Source organism: Lytechinus variegatus, chromosome 4 (assembly GCF_018143015.1).
Source record: "Lytechinus variegatus isolate NC3 chromosome 4, Lvar_3.0, whole genome shotgun sequence".
NCBI classification, from domain to species: Eukaryota; Metazoa; Echinodermata; class Echinoidea; order Temnopleuroida; family Toxopneustidae; genus Lytechinus; species Lytechinus variegatus.
Genome location: NC_054743.1, coordinates 63353610 through 63373250, shown reverse-complemented (window position 1 = coordinate 63373250; position 19641 = coordinate 63353610). Strand labels below are relative to the sequence as shown.

At 38.9% G+C, this 19641-nt stretch overlaps 1 protein-coding gene across 2 annotated transcripts; it reads left to right on the top strand.

The window, feature by feature from the left end:
- Positions 1-18857, top strand: LOC121414486. Of its 2 annotated transcripts, none has more exons than XM_041607681.1 (6): positions 1-105; positions 11457-11541; positions 13295-13464; positions 15849-15998; positions 16453-16557; positions 16899-18857. In XM_041607681.1, exons 2-6 carry the CDS (start codon positions 11463-11465, stop codon positions 17478-17480), a joined length of 1086 nt encoding a protein of 361 aa, XP_041463615.1. In that variant the 5' UTR covers positions 1-105; positions 11457-11462; the 3' UTR covers positions 17481-18857. The 2 variants fall into 2 exon arrangements, with proteins under 2 accessions (XP_041463615.1, XP_041463616.1); XM_041607682.1 differs by lacking the exon at positions 1-105 and adding an exon at positions 1061-1079.
- Positions 18858-19641: the final 784 nt, after the last annotated feature.

The following is a 19641-nucleotide window of genomic DNA, read 5'->3' as shown; positions in this document are numbered from 1 at the left end:
CTTCGTATATGATTGAAGCGCAGCATAGCATGCAGCACAGCACTTGCAATTTGAAACCGACGAATTATTTTTCAAAGTAGGCCGGCCTACTGTAACTTCTACAGTGTAAGTAGTCTATCATTTCTTAATTTTAAATTTTTTTGTTTGACAGCATTATTACCTAGAAAAGGCAACTGAAGTATTTGTCATTTATTCAATGCAGAATAATTTGAGTTTTTTTTATCCAACCGTAAATTTTCAACAAAGATAATAGCATGACACGAAAGTTAGTATATGGGACAATACAAAATTTGGCTTGACTGAAACGTCAAAGTTATCCACGTCAACATGCTGCGGCAGCATTGGCATCGGATTCGGAGAACTCCCCGTGAGTCGCGGCGTTGCCGTTGGACTCGGAGTTTGGTTCGCAGCACATGGAAATTGCCCCTTTTAAAAATGTTATGAGCCTCATAACATATGAGGCCTAGTTTTGGGAAATCCCTTGAAGCTTTACTCTCATTGCCTTTGGCAAGACCTGCATAAAAGCATATGTCCCCTCCACTAAAATTGAAAAAAAAAACAACAACATGGGTGATGGAGAAGGTTTATCAAGAGATTTAAGAAAAAGATTAAGAAGGAAAAGTTGGATACATACCGGTACCAAAATATGGCTTTATTGCGTCGAAAATTCGAGTGTGTAATTCCCAATACAATGGCATCGGTTTATTCAGTCACAAAAATTAATACCCGATACTCTTGGAGAGTAGACTAGTCGTAATATCGGTTCAACTGGGCGTTGTGCCTTGTGGCGTGCTCCTGTAATTCAAGCTGTGGGGAAGTTACAAATTGATGCAGAGGTTCGTGGTTCGAGCCCTGGTCACGTCTTTCGGATGGTGACGTTAAAGGTCGGTCCCAGGCGTAAATAATCATATCTGATTGATACACATCTGACAAAACTCAAAACACTACATAGGATACATAACCATTTTGAAACCCATGGCTATCAACAATTCCTGCTAGCTCAGTGAGTAAGGCGACAGACAGAAGATGCCTCGATCAGCAGTGAGACTCAGAGGTTCGAGTCCAAGTTCCAACCGGAAGTAAGAAGGAAAAAAAAGAAGAGAGCGAATGAAAGAAGGGGGTTCTGGAGAAGTATTTTGAAAAATTAGTGGAGGGGACATATGGAAGTCTTTCCCTTTCATTTTTTTTTACCAGTACTGCCTGGTACTAATAAATTTGCTGTTTCTTTTGGGAGGGGTTTGTGGTAGTACAGCTGTCTGTTTCGAGGAGTTTTTAAACATAATTTTTTTTCATTTCTCCTTGTACACAGAAGGCTCGCGATCGTGCAGCCGCCATTAGGGGGGTTTACAATGCAAAATCCCTCCCGAAGGTTCTCATCGATTTTTGTCTGCATTTCACAGAAATTATAAAGAACTGGACCAAAATAAAAACTATATTCCATTTTGGCCTGATATATATGCACCAAAACAGAAAAATAAACTTAAAAGGGGGGAAAAACAGTGACTTCGGCTGTCGCGCAGCTTTACTTTCCTGTTTTGTCCAAACTTGATATATAAACATATGGCCAACGGAGTTCTGCGGAACAACCAATATAACGGAGACCAAAGCTGTTTTGGTCTAGGGGTCCTAAATATTAAAATTGGCATAGTTATTGTAACATGACCGTTTGTACACTTCCAAACTCAGTCTCCTGTGCTCTCCTGTACTCAATCAAACTAAGCTCTCCTTTAATTAAACTAAAATTATTAAACTGAAGATAGGGTGAACACAAAATAAATTAGAAGTTGACAAGATGAAGTCCAGATCAGCACTGACTTTACTTTCTAATCTTATCTTCTGCCAATCTACCCACATTGGATAATCATAGAAATCAACCAATCAAATACAAGGAAAATGGTATGAACTATAAAATGAACTAACCCTATTTAAAAATAAGAACCAATCAGAGAATAGAGAAGGGTGATCATGAGTTAAACTGAATCCTAATGAGAATTAAACAATAAGACCATGTGGAGTGGAAAGCTAATGGAAAACCAGGAAGCATGACTGAGGGGAAACTGAATGAATGAATGAAATGCAATGAACCTGTGTTGCTATGTGAGATGTATTGTGGAGATGGAATGAAAGATGAGATCATGACAATGTATGTGGATTGAGAGGATGGAAAGAAGGATGAGATGAGTAGGAATGGAAATAAACAAGTTGAATGTAAACAAAGTATGGAAAGCCAAATGTAAGAGTACAGATTAAATAGAACCAGCAAAATTTACTGTTACATAAGATTCCCTCTTCATTAAAAATGTCCTCATTTTTCAATATACACTCCAAAGTTTTTAAGTTTCGATTCATGTTTTCTTTCCGAACTTTTTTTTTTTCTTGCTAGCATGAATTTTTTTTTTTTAACGGGCAAAAAAATTAAGAGGATAAAAGAAAATAATGAAGGAACCTTAAATTTCAACTGTTCACAGTAATATCAATAAGTCATTACTTTTGCAACAATCAGCAGAACTGACATATTTCCAAACCCAATCTATGTAATATTGCTTTCTTTTATAGCGGTCGTCACTAAACAGACGATTTCAGAGAATGAAAAAAAAATGTATATTCTGACTTCGATATTTCTTTCGAAGAGAAATAAGAATTATTCAAATCAGTATTAACTATTACCAATGGCAATCTGACTGTTAGTTGCAAAAGCACAAATAGTATACATATTGTTGTCGCATGAGTATTTTCGAATAAACAATTAGCTTTCTTCTTTTTTTTCAGACTTAATTTTTTCTTGCGATATATCCTTAAAAAGCTATGATTGTCCAAAAGGAAAGAAAAAAAATACAACAAACTGCCATAAGCGAAAATGGATCATGCATCAACAAAAAATTACCAACTTTGCAACCAATCTAAGTTTTGTTTCGTGAACATTTGGTCCTTGCTTTTTTTTAAGATTCAAATTGTCTGAACAAAATCGATTTCCATTCCATTTTCCAAACATATTGTTTCGTGTTTGATGGAATAGAGATAAAATATTTTTTCTTTTTTTTTTTTGGTTTCATTATATTTCCAAAATCAAGTATCCATATTTGATATATAATGAAAACAATTATTTGCTTTTTTTGTGTGCAAAATCAAGTTAATCAATAGTATGGCTAGTTGCAAAAATGATATTTTCAAGAATATTCACAATTCACATATATTATAAATTCTGTAAATGAATTCTTTTTATATCAAGATTTGAATTCTTATACGAAACAATCCAATCTTCAATATCATTGCATTTTTTTTTTTTGTATAGAGTGACTGAGAGTAAATTTTCATGAAATCTACATGACAATCAAAAGTATTGCCAAGAATCATTTATCCTTTGATTTAAAGATATTTTTAACCAATTGTTTTGCCACTTTCATATAGATGTTATCTCAGTCAGAGAAGGACATTAATGCATATATCATTCAAAGAAAACTGTTTTGCATTCAAAATTTGCCTAGATCTTTGTTTGTTTTTTGTTTAAAGAAATACAATCTTGAAATGCAGTATCAACACATTTTTAGAGGGTAAATACAATGCAGTCAAAATTGCATTACAATCATGAAATTCGATTGCTGCTTTTATATCTGATTCCATTTTCAATCTTTTACTTTAATATTAAGGTGTTTTTTTTTTCAATCGAGGTAAAATGAAAATAAGTCCTATGAACACATCATTTAAAGCCATAAACTTTACCACTTTAACATTTCTTTCGTTTGTTTTGTTTTGTCTTTGTTAAAACATTAAATGTGTTTAATTTTAAGCAAAGATTTAAAAACCAACTTCAAACAATTATGAATGCAAATGCATTTTCCTTCTAGTAAATATCCAAAAGGGAAAAAAAATTACATTGGTAGGAATTTCTGTGATCGATGAAAAAAAATTCTCATCACATAATTCTTCGGTCGATGATGAATGTTCTATCAAAGTCTGTATTTCAATGTCGTAAAATTTGGCTGATCGATCCGGTTCAATGTTATTGTTCATAGTCTTTATATCTTGATGGTTTCTTAACAGAGCGACCAGATCTAGTTCTTATAGTGGGTACCATCAGGGGTTGGTCATCGCGGGGAGGTTGAGCCAAGGTTTGGTCATCATCCAGGGGTTGGTCATCTTCCGGGGGTTGAGCCAAAGGTTGGTCATCATCCGGGGGTTGAGCCAAGGGTTGGTCATCCAGGGGTTGAGCCAAGGGTTGGTCATCATCCGGGGGTTGAGCCAAGGGTTGGTCATCATCCGGGGGTTGAGCCAAGGGTTGGTCATCATCTGGGGGTTGAGCCAAGGATTGGTCATCAGAGGGTCGAGCCAAGGATTGGTCATTAGGTAGGCGATGTCCCTCAGAGCAAGTGGCTGGACTACGGGATGGATGTAGTCCATCTGAAGAGTTTTGGGGTAGATCGTCGGGATGGAGACGACCATTAGGGAGGTTTGCCTGGCCTCCACTCCAAGATGGTGGGAGGGAGCCAGACAAAGGTGTGAAGGAAGGACGAGAGGTCATATTGTGAGTATGACCACAAGGCATGAAGTAAGGATGATAGGTCATATTGTGAGAATGACCACTAGGCATGAAGGAAGGATGATTGGTCATATTGTGAGTATGACCATCAGGGAGACTTTGACTGAAGTAAGGATGTCTGCCTGAAGGAGGATATTTGAAGGAGTTACCATCTGATGGGTCCGTGGAAGATCGATATGGTTTGATGCGATTCTTGTGTATCACCATCTCTTTCCTGTCATCTAGACCATGGATTCGAACTGTGGGCCCCATTGAAGACGAAACAATTCTGTAGGGTCCTTTCCAGTTAGCCGCTAGCTTACTTCTACTCATAGCAGGATTGTTGAGCCAAACCAGATCTCCAGGAAGATATTGGATATCTCTTTCCTTCTTATTGTAATTAGCTTGCTGTTTGACTCTAGCTGCATTATTGCGTGAAGCAGCATACTGAAATGCTCGATGTAGGCGAGAACGCAGATCTTGAACATACTGATGATGGGTGATACCAGTCGATCTTGTGTCTGGGGATGGTACGGAATGGGGGAGGCGAACTTCTCTGCCATACAGTAAGAAGAAAGGTGTATACCCAGTTGATGAATGTACAGTCGAATTGTATGCTAATTCAACCTGTTTCAGATGTTGATCCCATTCACCTCCTCTTTCTGCCAAGTATTTAGCCAGCTGGTCTTTGACGATACGGTTGGTTCGTTCTACTATGCCAGCACCCTGGGGGTGGTAAGGAGATGAGCGGGTTTTCTTGATACCAAACTGCATACAAAGTTGATGAACAAGAGAAGATTCGAACTGACGTCCCTGATCAGTATGTAATACATCAGGTGAACCGTGTTCCCTGACATAATCTTCAAACAAGTGTTTTGATACTGTGGTAGCTGTTTGATCCTTCATAGCATAAAGATTGATGAATTTTGAGAAGTGATCCACAACTACAAGGATGTAGGAAGAACTGGAGGAAGTGCGGGGTAACATCGCAATATCAGCATAAACCGTCTGGAATGGGTAGCTTGTCGTAACACTTTGTAGTGGTGCTTGATGAGAGGGAGTTGGGTTTCTGAACGACTCACATGCCATGCAAGTCTCACAGTGGTCTACTATATCTCGGTGCATGTAAGGCCAGTACATATCATTTTCGGCTCGAGACAGTGTTCTCTCTGTACTAAAGTGTCCAGAAGTAGGATGACTATGGAGTAGTTTGAGAACTTCAGGCACCAAACTCTGTGGGATAACAGCTTGATAGAGGATAGTTGACTTTTTCAGGTCTCTCTTTGTGCGATAAAGGATGCCATCCTCTACCTTGAAACGATTCAATTGCCATAGGAAACGTCTCATTCTTGGTGAATAACGGCGTATTTCTCTAGGACCAAGTTTTACTTTTTCAATCACCATGTGTTTGACAACTTGTACATCTTTGTCTAACTGCTGATGACGAAAGATTTTGAGTCGTAGGCCATTAAGAATCTCTGACGATGAAGGAGGAAGACGAGCATCATCGTCTGATTTTGAGGATGTTTCTGACGTAGGAAGACATTGTTTGCTATTTGACTCTGGATAGTCAGGTGATTCAGGCAACGAAGGAGGAAGGTAAGGCCTATTTACTACGGGCTTCTCTCTTGGTGCATCTGTTTGTGTACCTACTGAACAAGTAGTCTTGCTATTGTTCATGGCACACACATGAGACTTCGAAGGAGGGAGGTGCGTATCAGTGTTTGAAGTCGAAGGGTGACGAGACATTGCGTCTGCATTAGTGTGTGATCTGCCTCGTCGATGAATGATAGAAAAGGAGTAAGAGTGGAGTTCTACCATCCATCGAGCTCTTCTACCTGTCGTATCATCTTGGATGGGTAGTTTCTCATAACTCAGCAAGGGTTGGTGGTCAGTAACCACAGTGAAATGCTGTCCTCTAAGGAAGTGGCGAAAATGTCGGATGGAGGAAACGATCGCCCATAATTCGCGATCAAATGTCGACCATCTTCGCTGCGTCTTAGAGAGGGTGGCACTAAAGTATGCAATCACTTGTTCTCTATTGTTATGTACTTGAGATAAGACTGCTCCGACAGCATCATTCGAAGCGTCTGTCGCTAATCTGAACTCCTTGTCAAAGTCTGGGTAAGCAAGAAGAGGAGGACTGATGAGGGCCATCTTGAGATGTTGAAAGGCTTCCTCACATGCTTCTGACCAGATGAAGGGAGTGTTCTTCTGTGTAAGATGATGGAGGGGAGAGGCGATCTGTGAGAACTTGGGAATGAACCGTCTGTAATACGATGCCAATCCTAAGAAAGATCTCACTTGTGTGACTGTTTTAGGAGAAGGCCATTCTTGGACTTTCGCTGTGTTGGAAGGATCGGGTTGGATCCCTTTCGTATTGATGCAGTGTCCAAGGTAGGTGACTTCTTTTCTGAAGAACTGACATTTACTTGGCTTGAGTTTCAATCCAGCGAGCCGGAAACGTTCGAGAACTTCAGCTACGTTGTTGAGATGGTCATCGAAGTCTTTACCTATTACGATACAATCATCGAGATAAACCAGACACTTTGTCCAATGTAGGCCATGCAGAGCTACTTCCATCAACCTCTGGAAAGTCATAGGGGCATTGACAAGTCCGAAGGGCATCACATTAAAGTGATAAAGGCTGGTTCCTGTCGTAAAAGCTGTTTTCTCTTTGTCGTCAGGGTGAAGGGGAACTTGCCAATAACCACTTGAGAGATCCATTACACTGAAGAAGGATGAGGAATTCAAAGCGTCTAACGTGTCATCTTGCCTTGGGATAGGATGAGAGTCTCGTATCGTTATCGCATTGAGTTTGCGATAGTCGATGCAGAAACGGAAAGAGTTATCTTTCTTTCGTACGAGTACAATGGGACTGGACCAAGGACTATGGCTCTCTTCGATGATGTTACGCTCAAGTAAGTCATCAACTTGACGTTGGATCTCAACTTTGGCAGCAGGCGATGTTCTGTATGCCCGTTGCTTTATAGGGGCTTCAGAACTTGTGAGTATGCGGTGATTAGCTAAGTGAGTGTGACCAATATCACTTGCAGAGTTGCTAAACACTTCAGAGTAATCTGAAAGGACTTGTTCAGCTCGGCGATATTGTTCGTCTGAGAGACCGGAAGAAGGGAGAAGATCAGTGATCTTATAAGAAATGCTCTGCGTTGAAGCCACTACCGGTTCAATTATCTTGTACTCTTCATCATCCTGACCAGTCGCCGAATAAAACTGACCAAGATGTGAATCTGCCGGAAGTTGAATATCATCATCTGTTGGATTAATAAGACAGACTGTGATAAGACCATTCTGAGCTGTGCATAAGGACCTTGCAGCAGCAGAAGAAAGGTGTTCTCTCATCTGAGGCTCGAATAGTCCGTCATAACCATCGGGAGTGACGCCATGTTGAGACTGTAGTCTGGCTTGAACATTCATCTCAGACATCGATGGGATGGATACTGAGTCAACGAGTAAGGCATTACATCGAAGAGGGGTGGTTTGTCTCTTGCCCGCCAGAGGAATTGACATTCCCGGCATCTCAAATGTAGATGTCTGTGCCGAGATCGAAGCTTGATGTTGAGAAAAAAAATCCCAACCCAAGATGAGAGGGTGACTGATATCTCTCGCACAGTGGAATTGTTGTTGGATGCTTCTATCTCCAAGATGAAGGGTGAGCGTAACTATTCCGATAACATCAAGGTTCTGTCTGGTTACTGAAGTAGCATGACAAAATATTGGCTGCATTTGCCCCTTGTAATTATTAGGTATGCTGGACCAAAGTTCATTACTAATAAGGGAAATATAAGAGCCACAATCCAGATAAGCCATTATGTACTTGCATTCAACAATGATAGGGATGTAGGGAGAAACTGAGCTGGGCAGACTTGATTTAGCAATAGGTGGGGCCGTTGGTGAGGTAGTTGATGGCTGGCCCACAACATCAACTAACGGTCGTTTCCCTGCCTATCAGAGAAATGTACTCTCCTTGGAGAATGAGGACGAAAGGATGTATCCACATTACCATGACGTTCAGGTCGGCGATAGTCATCATAGTATCTATCACGACGGAGGGGGCTTCTTCCTCTGTCTCGTCTGTCACTAGGACTCGGTGAACGTCGCCAATTATCATTGTTGTTCCGACGACGGGGACTCGGCGATCGTCCGCGAAATCTATCAGCATAACTACGATGGAGGGGGCTTGCTGCTCTTTCTCGACTATGATACTCGTAATCTGGGGAGTCATAGCCACGATGAACGGGGCTTGTCTCTCTTTCCCGTCGGAAATCAGGATACCGCCTTGGACTAGGACTGGATGCGCGACGTCTGTCCTCTTTGAAATGAGAACGAGGCGATTCATCTCTACTTCGGGTACGAGATGTAGGGCGAAGTGTCAGTGAAGAAAATTTCTTCTCAAGATCTTCAAGACGATCTAAAACTTTCTGAAGAGAAGGGTGATCAGAAGTTTCCTCGGATGGAGAGACAGCTGCACTGGGGGTTTCGGTCTGTCTGCCGAAAATATGAGCTCTCTCAATTCTATTAGCCAACTCGACAGCCTCTTGGAAAGTCTTTGCTCCCATTTCGTGGATTTTCACTTGCAAAACATTGCTCAGGCCAGCGACAAATCTTCGGAACCTCTCCCCTTCCTTGGCATTATCACCATAAGAAGGAAAAGCTTCCTCGACCAATGATGCAATGGCAGCTGCGTACACAGGGATCTGCTCTCCCGGCTGCCTCACTCGAGCTGTAATACATGACTGGAATGTAGTAATAAAATCAGACCGACCAAAAATAGCGGATAGTCTCTCTTTTGCCTGTTTAAAGTCGGCCTGTTCACTTGGAGGAAGACTTTCCCATACAGAGAAAGCAGGTCCTGTCAATTTGGAGGGAAGGACAAATTGAAGCTTGTCGGCCACTGATGAGTCAGCCGCTGCAACTACCTCCAATCTCCTAACCCATTGTCTAAAGTCTTTTCCATCTTCACCAGAGAAGAACTCTGGCAATTCAATTCGAAACATGACTATGTCGACGAAGGATGAAATAGGCGAATAGGTTTGAGGTATTCGTATAATTATGAAGGAGGGAGATTTACTTTTCTTCTCTAGTAAATACTAGTCTCAAGTAGAGAAAAATAAATGAAATATAGATCTTCAGTGCTTGGATACAAAGCTAATGTCAAGATCTGAGCACCAATATGAAGGAGGAAGATATACCACCAGATTGTTTGGATGCAAAGAGATCTATATCAGTTAAACTACATCTGAAGGAGGGAGATTTACAACAAGAGTTAGAACTCTTATATCTAAACTCCAATAGCTGGCATGTCAGGACATATGAGAGGAAGACACCAGATGAAGTAGGGCGACCAACTCAGCCAACATCAAAACAAGGATGTAGCAAAAATATTACAAAATCTAGCCATTTCGATGTTACATTATTATCTGTTACATTACTGTTACATTACTGTTACATTATTATCATTTGAAAACAAAGTGCGTAGCTTTAGGTCCCCCCATCATAAAATATTTTCTGATTTTTTTTGTCCTCTAGACTTTACACAGACGTGAATAAGGATGACGGCCATTATTGCCTTTATTTGGCTTGTAATGGTGGAGCAAACAACCACTGCTTCACTACAGCATCTAGATGGAGAAAGGGTGTATTTTTGCATCCTCCTTGATTACTCCTAAATTTTGATTCTTGAAGGGGGGAAAAAGGAAGAAATGATTGAGATAAATTTATATTAAATAGCATACCACCTTTCTGAAATATATGCCAGAAAATTTTCTGGAAGGATGTTAACTGAATGTATTTGATATGAAATTATCTTTATTATTTCTTATCTTTCCCCTTATTTTTGTGAAATTTTGCACCATATTTTGATTCAATAAAGATATACCTTATTTTCAAAACTGCAAAAAAGAAGTATTCTAAAATACAAAAGAAAAATGTCATGCATTTCTAGTTGGGTACCGGTACATCTTTTAAAACATTACAAGGGTGCAATGCTCTTAATCCATTTACATCAAAACTTATTGTAAATGTATGTAGGCCTACATGATGTTGGTAGGCTGTTTAGTGTTAAAGGTAAATGCTAGTTTTGGTAACGATATCAAAATGAGTTCGTACAGAATCCAATGAAATGACCACCAAAGTGTCTTTGTATAAATAAAACGCATGTGCCAAAGGATTCTGGAAAAAATTGTGTAATTGCTGAGAAATCAGCAAATAAGCACAGGATTCGGGTAGAGCGTTGGGCCCGACGCTCTAAGCAATAATTATACATTGCCCCACGTGCGCTTATCTGTGTTGGGGATCTTCGATGTGAACATTTTTCAGCGTAGATTTCAAGATTTCACAAAGTTCAGTTAATGTAACTGTACCATATCTAGATCCTCGATGATATACTGACAAGCCTTGTTTTACAGACTTTCTCATGAAATCAGTGTTTACTGCAACTACTGGAATTTCTCTTTAACCCCTTTTAATTCAAACCTCGTTAAACCTTCAGTTTTTAATTATTTTCGAATTGTGGCAATGATGCAGACCTCCTCTTATCAGAAAGCGACCATGCTGGTTGGGATGGCAGCCTGCTATTTTCCGTGGTGGTAAACTCCATGTGCAGTCCATTGTTAACTTTCAGTGATGGCTGAGTACTACAAGATGGGTCATTTTGTGAGCGAGAAATAATCAACCCCCCACAAAAAAAAGAAGAAAATAAATCAAGTTTCTTCATTTCTTGCTGGTTTCCCAAGAAGTTGTGAAAAAATGAAAGAACAATTTTTTTTTAAATTTTGAACAAACCATTTGTATTTTAGGCCAACGACACTGACAAATTCTGGGTGATGTCCTTGTGTATTTAGGGCTTGATTTCATGGGGTTAGAATTTTGTAATTTCTTATTAGCAGATTCGTTTCATGTTATCCCTTTATATTTTCAGGACATCATGAGGCTGAAACCAAAATGTGTTTTGCTACTGGTCTTGCTGACTCTGCTTGGAATTACACTGCTGTATCATTATCATGGTGAGTTAACAGTTTATCTGAGGGTTAAAATGGTTCTAGGTGTCCTTTTTCTGTCTGGCCTCAAATTCTAGTTCGTCTGCAACCAGTTTGTCTTTACTGATTTGGTCTAATTGTGAGTCAGCCCATTTACCATTTTGTCTAATTTCCAGTTAGTCTATACTTATTTTGTCTACTATTCAACTAGTCTTTAGAGGACAAATTAGGAATAGACCGCCTAGGTTTGTTTGTTTATATTTATTTCCATATAAAACAAAATATGACCCATTTCAGTGGTATTAACAGAATACCAATGTTCTTCCATGGGGTCCTTTGCGATGTAAATGCATATACAAATATATGTAATTACAAAAAATATACATTGTAAATTACATAATACTTGATTGAATACATTATAAGAAAGAAATTGCAAAGACAATCATCCCACCCAGCCCTAAAATAAAAGAAAGAAAGAAAACAGATATTTATTACATAAGATAAAATTTCAAACTAAAACTGAATTACGGTTAAAAAATATCCCATTGTGAAAATGCCCCCCTTCCCTTTATAACTATTGATTACCTAAACGCCCAATTTAGTCTTATTACACCGGTTATTGTCGTGTGGCAGTGAATAAGACCAAATGAGAATTAGACTTTGTGGCTATTTGATGAAGTGTAGTGTTCATGAAATGATCATTGACCAACTTGAAAGTAGACCAAATAGGTGTACCGTAGTTCGTGTGGTTTAACTCTTCATGCGTTCACCTGTAAACCCCCTGTGTGTTGCATTATTTTAGGGTCTCATTCACATTCATGCCATGAGTCACAGACTCCTAACAATAAACCTGGCCATGGTATTGTTTGTGAGGAGGGTTTTATTGATTTTATCCTCTCCTTTTTCAATGAACTTCCTGGCTGTGATCAGGATGTATTGATTTTTGGGGAAAACTCAAAGATTCTGTAATTTGTAAACTGCGATAATCTGTCAAACGCTAAACTAATGTCGCACGCGCGATCGATCGATTGGTACACATGTACGGTATACAAAAACGCCAGGCTATACATTGTAGCTAGGCACGCTCCGGGGCATGCAATTGTTCGAAAAACAATGGGACAGGGGACGTCTATGGGAAATGTGTGGTTGTGCAAAAATGCGAACGAAACACGCCTACGGATGTGCAATAATGCGAACGTAACGCATGAAGAGTTAAGATTATACTGAGAAATATACCAACTGAAAATAAATGTGCTTAAGTACATAATTTGTACACTCGGGCCTGCCGCTTGTATAAATATAAACTCTGGTCTAAAGTTATGGTATAATTATGGATAGCCAATCGTGTCGGATATCTCTTACAGTGCAAGTTCAGTTTGCCAGCGCTTTGTACGCGTCCATTCGTAACTGATTGGAAATAACAGCTGGAATAGTTCATCATTAAATATGAGGAAAGAGCCAAGTAAACATAGGATACATAAATTGTAAATGCAATTTCGAAATTTTTAGCATCCTGTAAAGTTAAGACAGATTTAGTCAAACTGACTTCATAATACAGCCTTAGTGACCTTCTTCATTTGTATTTCCTTTCTTCATACTTTACAATATATTTGTACCTTGATATACCAGTAATTTTCTTTGTTTAATCCATGGAGGGAGTCTAGGGACAATTTATTTTGATGTGTGCAGTATAAAACAACCAAGTATTGTTATTTTTATATATTTAGTCATGTGAAAACACTCCATTCCTAATTTTTGTCTCTAATACTTCCATGATCAGTTGCCATGGATAATGAGATACCTGGAGAACTGTCACGACGTGAACGTCTTCTCCTCCAGCAAGTTACAAGGGATCCAAATAGGATCGTCCACTACAATTACCCAATCTCAAACGAGGCCAGCGTCAGCAGGGAACCTATTGATATCAGCGTTGAGATGCCGGCTTGGCAAGTAAGTACATGTAGCCCCCTGGTTGTGAAGGATGGGGTGTGGCACTGAGCGGAGACTAGGCCCTATGATGGTAAATAGGGGGTGGCTCTGGACTTGATCAGCGTATGCCTACTAGGGAATGTTTCATCAACGTTTATCATCCAAACAAGTTATCTGACATCTTTCCTTGATTTGATTGGCTGAGAAGCATTGTTACTATAGAAACTGTTGGAGAAAACAGGGAAGTGTCTCATGAAGTGACTTGTTGAATGTTTTATCAAACAAGTCCTTTTTATCCAATAATGGCCATAGTAATAGAGTAACTAAGCGATGACGTCAGTTGCCATGGTGTCATGGTGGCCTGGTTCTAAACAAATGAACCTGCGAATGAAAGCACGCGTTTCTCATTGGATAAAATGGTTGGTATCGGAATTTGATCGCTTGCAACCTATTCTTTCAGACGAGTCAAAGTAATACAAATGTGTACAGAGGATCGTCAGCTGCGAATTTGTTTAGAACCAGCCCGCCATGACACCATGGCAACTGACGTCACACTTCGGTACTCTATAGTGCTTCTCAGCCAATGAAAATCAAGGAAAGTTGTCGGATCTGACAACTTGTCGGATGAGGAAATGTTGATGAAAGTCCCCAGGACTTGTCAGACAGTTTTCTCCAACAAGATCTTTCATGTTTGTGTATGCGTCCCGTTGCATCTAAACCAGCTCCAAACTGTGTACACTGGGGACAGTGACAACTTCATTCAGTAACCAGGGTTGGGAGCTTCCGCGCCCATGTAGGATATATTGGGAAAAACACTTGAAGAGAAATGCCAGTAGTTGCAGTAAACACTGATTTCATGAAAAGTCTGTAAAACCAGGCTTAATTGTCAGTATATCATTGAGGATCTAGATCTGGTACAGTTACATAAACTGAACTTTGTGAAATCTTGAAATCTATGCTGAAAATGTTCGCACTGAAGATCACCAACACAGATAGGCACACGTGGGACAGTGTATTATTATTGCTGGAATAAAGACCCAACGGAAGTGACCGAATCCGCGCTTATTTTGCTTATTTCTCAGCAATTGCACAATTTCTTCCAGAATTCTTTGGCACATATTTTTTATTCATACCAATAGACACTTGGGTGGTCATTATATTAGATTATGTAAAAAGTCATTTTGAGATTGTTACCAGTTCTTATTTTTAATGGTGGGAAGTTTAGAAACACCAGGGCCCCTTTGCATTAAAGCACTTATTCAATGAACAAGGTTATGATATAACCTTGTTCTCACTTATATCTCCATGTGTGGCAAAATAAGGGTGGCAATGTTTGGCTTATTTTCTCTTTTTCTTTGGGGCAAATGCTTGATTTTTTTACACTGACAGTCTCCATTACACCTATTATTCATACAACTTGACTCTTATTTAAATTTGATTCTTTAAACTATTTTTTTCTTAATTAAAAATAGAGATCAAAAAATGAAAATTTTCTTGCCATATTACTTTCCACCAATAGAGGGCGTACCAAAAAATATGCCCCAAATTCAAGTTTTTGAGCGCTCTGGTGAATACAAAAATTATTCCCAAGTTACTAATGAAAAATAAATTGCAACTGTATGGAAATTAGTAATTTTGGTCACAAAAGTGATATTTTAATGATTTTTTAAAGTGTGTGCTCTGTACAACATTGGCATACCATAGTCCTACCTGTAGATTCCCCACAGGCAGGGTGGTAGCAGTGAACAAGTGCATTAAAGTTAATATTATGGTTAATTTGCCATCCAATGGTGACTACCATGGTAATGCTGACCAACAACCAATCAGCATCAAGGATTCTACGCAAGGTACCATTCGATGGCAAAGTTGCCATAATGGTAACTTTTATTCAACGGGTCTCTGGGCAATAACTGAAAGTATTCAAGAAGTCAATTTTGTGGTATTTCTCTCCATTTCCAACTATTTCCCATTTTCCTGAAAAATTATTGGTGCAGTATTAACTGGCAATTACCACCATTACTTCTCACTCCAGACATCCCTGCTTTGAAGAGTAATTACAATATGATCACAATCAAAGGCAATATAATTTGTGTGCATGTCTGGGCTCCATCTAACAAAGAGTTACGATTGATCCGATCAATCGTAACTATGGAAATCCATCAAGTGTCTTAACTTTTTTCTACAAAAAACTTGCACAATGTCCTCTGTATGCAAAGAGAAGCGCAGTGAATTTTCAAAAAAACAATGGATGCATGAATACACATCATAACTAGCAAATATTTTGAACAAACATGCATAATAGAAGTTGACGTTGCTGGCCGTCCATAGTTACGATTGATTTGATCAAACTTAACTCGTTGTAAGACAAGGCCCTGTTGTCCATACATTCTTTTACTCTCTTACAGGAAGTTGATAAGCACATTGTCGTGGTGACTGGATTTAGTCAGAAGAAGGCATACGTTGGGCTTGGATTGATCGCGTCTGTTCAGGCTCATATGCCGGTCAAGAAAATCATCGTCTACAACCTAGGGGTCCATCCGAAGATAGTTAAGCAGGTAAGGTAAAAGGGCAATGAACTCAGGACAGCGTGAATCACGTGCCATAAATTTAGGATAGTCTTGATGCTTATGATGCACGAGGGAAATTTCCATGATCATGGCTCACAATGGCCAGTAATAATGAGCGATTTTTTTTTTTGGGGGGGGGGAAGAGACACCTCTATTTAGTTGATGAGGGAGAGTTGCGATTTAAGGTATGATATAGGATATGAATATAGAAAAGAAAAGACAATTTTCAGAATGCCACCACAGGTTTGATACTGATATCCTTGAGAAATGTATGATTAATAAGTGTAATATGTACCAACGAAAGTATTCTTTTGCGCGATGGTTCAACTCCACTAACTACCCCATACTTGGTCTTTTACTATACGTACCTACATGTACTTTTCATGTTGTTCATTATTTAATTTGGGGCTTCTTTTAATTGACCTTTGACCTTTCTCCTCAGATGGAACAGATGTGCAATGTTGAAGTGAGGAGGTTCAACTTCACTAACTACCCCAAACACGTTGCCAAGACTGACAACAAGGCTTGGAAGATATTTGCTCTCAGGGTGAGATGGCTATTTATGTTTTCATCTTATATGCTGTGATATTATTATGTTAAGTGCTGGATATTTATTAAAGTATTATATATATGTATGGGTATGCATTTTCAAGTTTGTCAATGGTCAAATGCATCTTTCTCCCTCACCTTGTCCTGATTATAATGTTTATAATTTACTTGCTTAATTTTATTTACAAAATTATGGGAGCTCTTTCAATTTCAGCTCTTTTTATCACGATTTTTCAGTTACTTTTGTTTTTGATCACTAACACCCCAGCTCCCATCCATTTACCTTTCTCTTGCATGTTGGTAATGTGTTTCTTTGTTACTTTCTTTCATACTGATCAGGAAGTTCTCAAGGAATATGGTGGATTTTTCTACGCCAGCCCCCAGGTCCGCTTCCGCGCTCCCATCAACTTCATCATCCCCTACATCCTGAAACACGATGGCCTCATTGCGACAACCAACCCCCAGAACCTCAGTGTGGAGGTCACGCACCCCGACCTCTACACCTTCCTACGCACCAGCCCCACCCGCTTCACCAAGGCCCACCCCAACGCTTTCATCGCGTCAGAGCACATGTGGATGGCCGTCAACGGGACTGTGGCGGAGACCAAGTTCTGGAAGCCTCTGCTGGAGTGCGCTTCAAACTGGCGCTGCATCGGACCCCACGGCTCTACGTGGAGTGACATTGAGCCGAATGTGAACGATACAAAGGCCCACACGCATCGCTACGACATGTCAGCGGTCTCCCTGCTTCTCTATCGCCACTATTACGATGCGTGGCATAGCGATGCGAGTATGAACGCGATCCTGAAGCGTATCGCTGATGTCATTTATCACTTGGACCTTCACGACTACCTCTGGGCTCATTATTGTAACCCGCCCAAGAAAGAGATCGACTGCTCGATAGAGAGAAAACTTTGCTGAATCTCAAGAACCTGCCATATTTTATAACCATTTCATCCTCAATCCTAGATTATTCCACAAATTGCAATTATATTGTAACGTTTTCTGATCAGGGGCCAGTTTCATCAAACTTGTTACAATAACAAATTTGCAATAACAGTTTAAAACTACTGATATCATGCAATTTGATTGGCTGATAATGAATGTGTTATAGAAATTGTGTATTTATCATTGTAACATATCTTTAGGAAACTGGGCCCAGGGGCCCTTTTTAGAAAGAGTTGCAATCAAACTCAACTCCAAAAATCAAATGCAACTTGATTTTTAAACCAACTACTAAGTTGTATTTGGGATTTGTGCTTGATTTTTTAATTGCCTTTAAATCAAAAAGTCTTTCTGCAACAGGCTTGTAGAAATTGTTATTTTTTGTAGAAGTCTGAAATCAAAATGTTTGCTTCAATTTTACTGTAAAACACCTTATTTTGATTATGGTTGATTGTTATATATTTATTATGGTGGTCAAGAAAATACACTACAAATTGTTTTGAAGAATTCTTTTATTATATTCATTTATTGGTGCTTCCTCTCGGGCTCTTTCACTTTATACAATATTTTTTCAATTTTCTGGGTTGTTTTTATACGATCTTTTCTATGTTAACAAGTCAATAGAGTATGAAATGTGAAAATTTCATGGAGTCGTAAAAGCTGCCAATTTGAATAAACCCTTGGTGACTAGCTGATTGTGCTACTTTCCCACAGATCCCTGTCTGCATATATCGTCGCCTTCCCGCACAAAGGCAGTTAGCGCGCACGGCACGTCACCTTCCCGCGGAAGGGCCATTTATACGGTGCAGTGAACAGTACGTGCTAACGGCCTTTGTGCAGGAAGGCGATGCGCAGTCCGCGCTAACAGCCCTTTCGCGGGAAGGCGACGCTAACGGCCTTTATGCGGGAAAGTGACGATATGCAGGTTTGCGGATTAATCATGAAAGTGCTTTTGATAATTCATGTGTTATCAGTATTATATAATTATGATTTATAAATGAGCTTTGCATCAATTTCACCGATGTTTGTTACCAAAGAATAACAGTAAAGAACGTTCTTGAAGTGAGAAATTATTAACATAATTGTACTCCTCACCAAGAATCAGGAAGCTCTTGCAAGCCTATGTACATGTAAGCTTTTCAAAAATTCATTTATTTTTTTGGGGGGAGAGGGTGGGTTCACTTTGCGAAAAATTTGGTTCTTGTCAACTAAAATGGTTGACCATGGAGATGAATGTGGACTAGGTTGTCTCACCAATATGTGAAAAGTAAAAAAAGGAAATGAAAAAGGTTACCCCCATGGCCCCACCACCCCACGTAAACAGCATTTTACCACATTGTGGTATTATCTTTTCTGAAAATTTATGATCAAGTACTGCCATTGGTTTAATAACAATAACAACATTCTCATTCATGTAGTATATGTAAGCAATTGTTATTTATAGAGACTTAGTATATTTACAGTTTAAGAATGAATCAAACATTTAATCAGTTTAGCTATACTTTTGTAACCATGTGTATTTTTTATTTATTTATTGTAGACAGGGTCTGTCAAACTTTGTTTTGGTTTTCAACTAGTCTGTATTTATGTTTAGAACTACTTATATTAGAGGGTAGATATGCCACAATTATGAAGAGATTTAGTGGACCTCTGTCTACTACAATATAACAAATTTTGAAAAGTTTTTGTTTGTCATTATATTGCTAAATTAGAATATGTGTATTTTTTACAAATACGTGTAGTACATTATGTAATCTTTTCTGATAAAAAATTTAAATCATGAATTCTTGTATGTACGTTCTAATTACTCCAAAGAAATATGTGCACTTTAAATCAGTACTATGCTATGCAGTTCATATTGATTATGCAGTATTAATTGATTGTATTTTTGTATTTATTGTAACTTTTTTGTAGTCAACTGTATTATTTTGTGACATTTAGGTATTCAATTTTGTACATTCCAAATGCAATACATCTTTGATTATTGTGATTATTCCAAAAGAGTTATCTTGATATGTGATGAGTGATTAATTTATATTTCATAGTATTTATGAAATCATGGACCTATTACAAATGGTTTTGTTGATTCAATTGAAATGAAATAAAACAAACTAGAAACTTTGACAGTTCATGTGGA

What these genes read in the sequence shown, in the direction of transcription:
- LOC121414486 (XM_041607681.1), top strand. Translation starts at nt 11,463, where the DNA reads ATGAGGCTGAAACCAAAATGTGTTTTGCTACTGGTCTTGCTGACTCTG. An exon ending in ATCCGAAGATAGTTAAGCAG is followed by an intron (nt 15,999 to 16,452) that starts GTAAGGTAAAAG and finishes CTTTCTCCTCAG; the next exon opens with ATGGAACAGATGTGCAATGT. An exon ending in GGAAGATATTTGCTCTCAGG is followed by an intron (nt 16,558 to 16,898) that starts GTGAGATGGCTA and finishes CATACTGATCAG; the next exon opens with GAAGTTCTCAAGGAATATGG.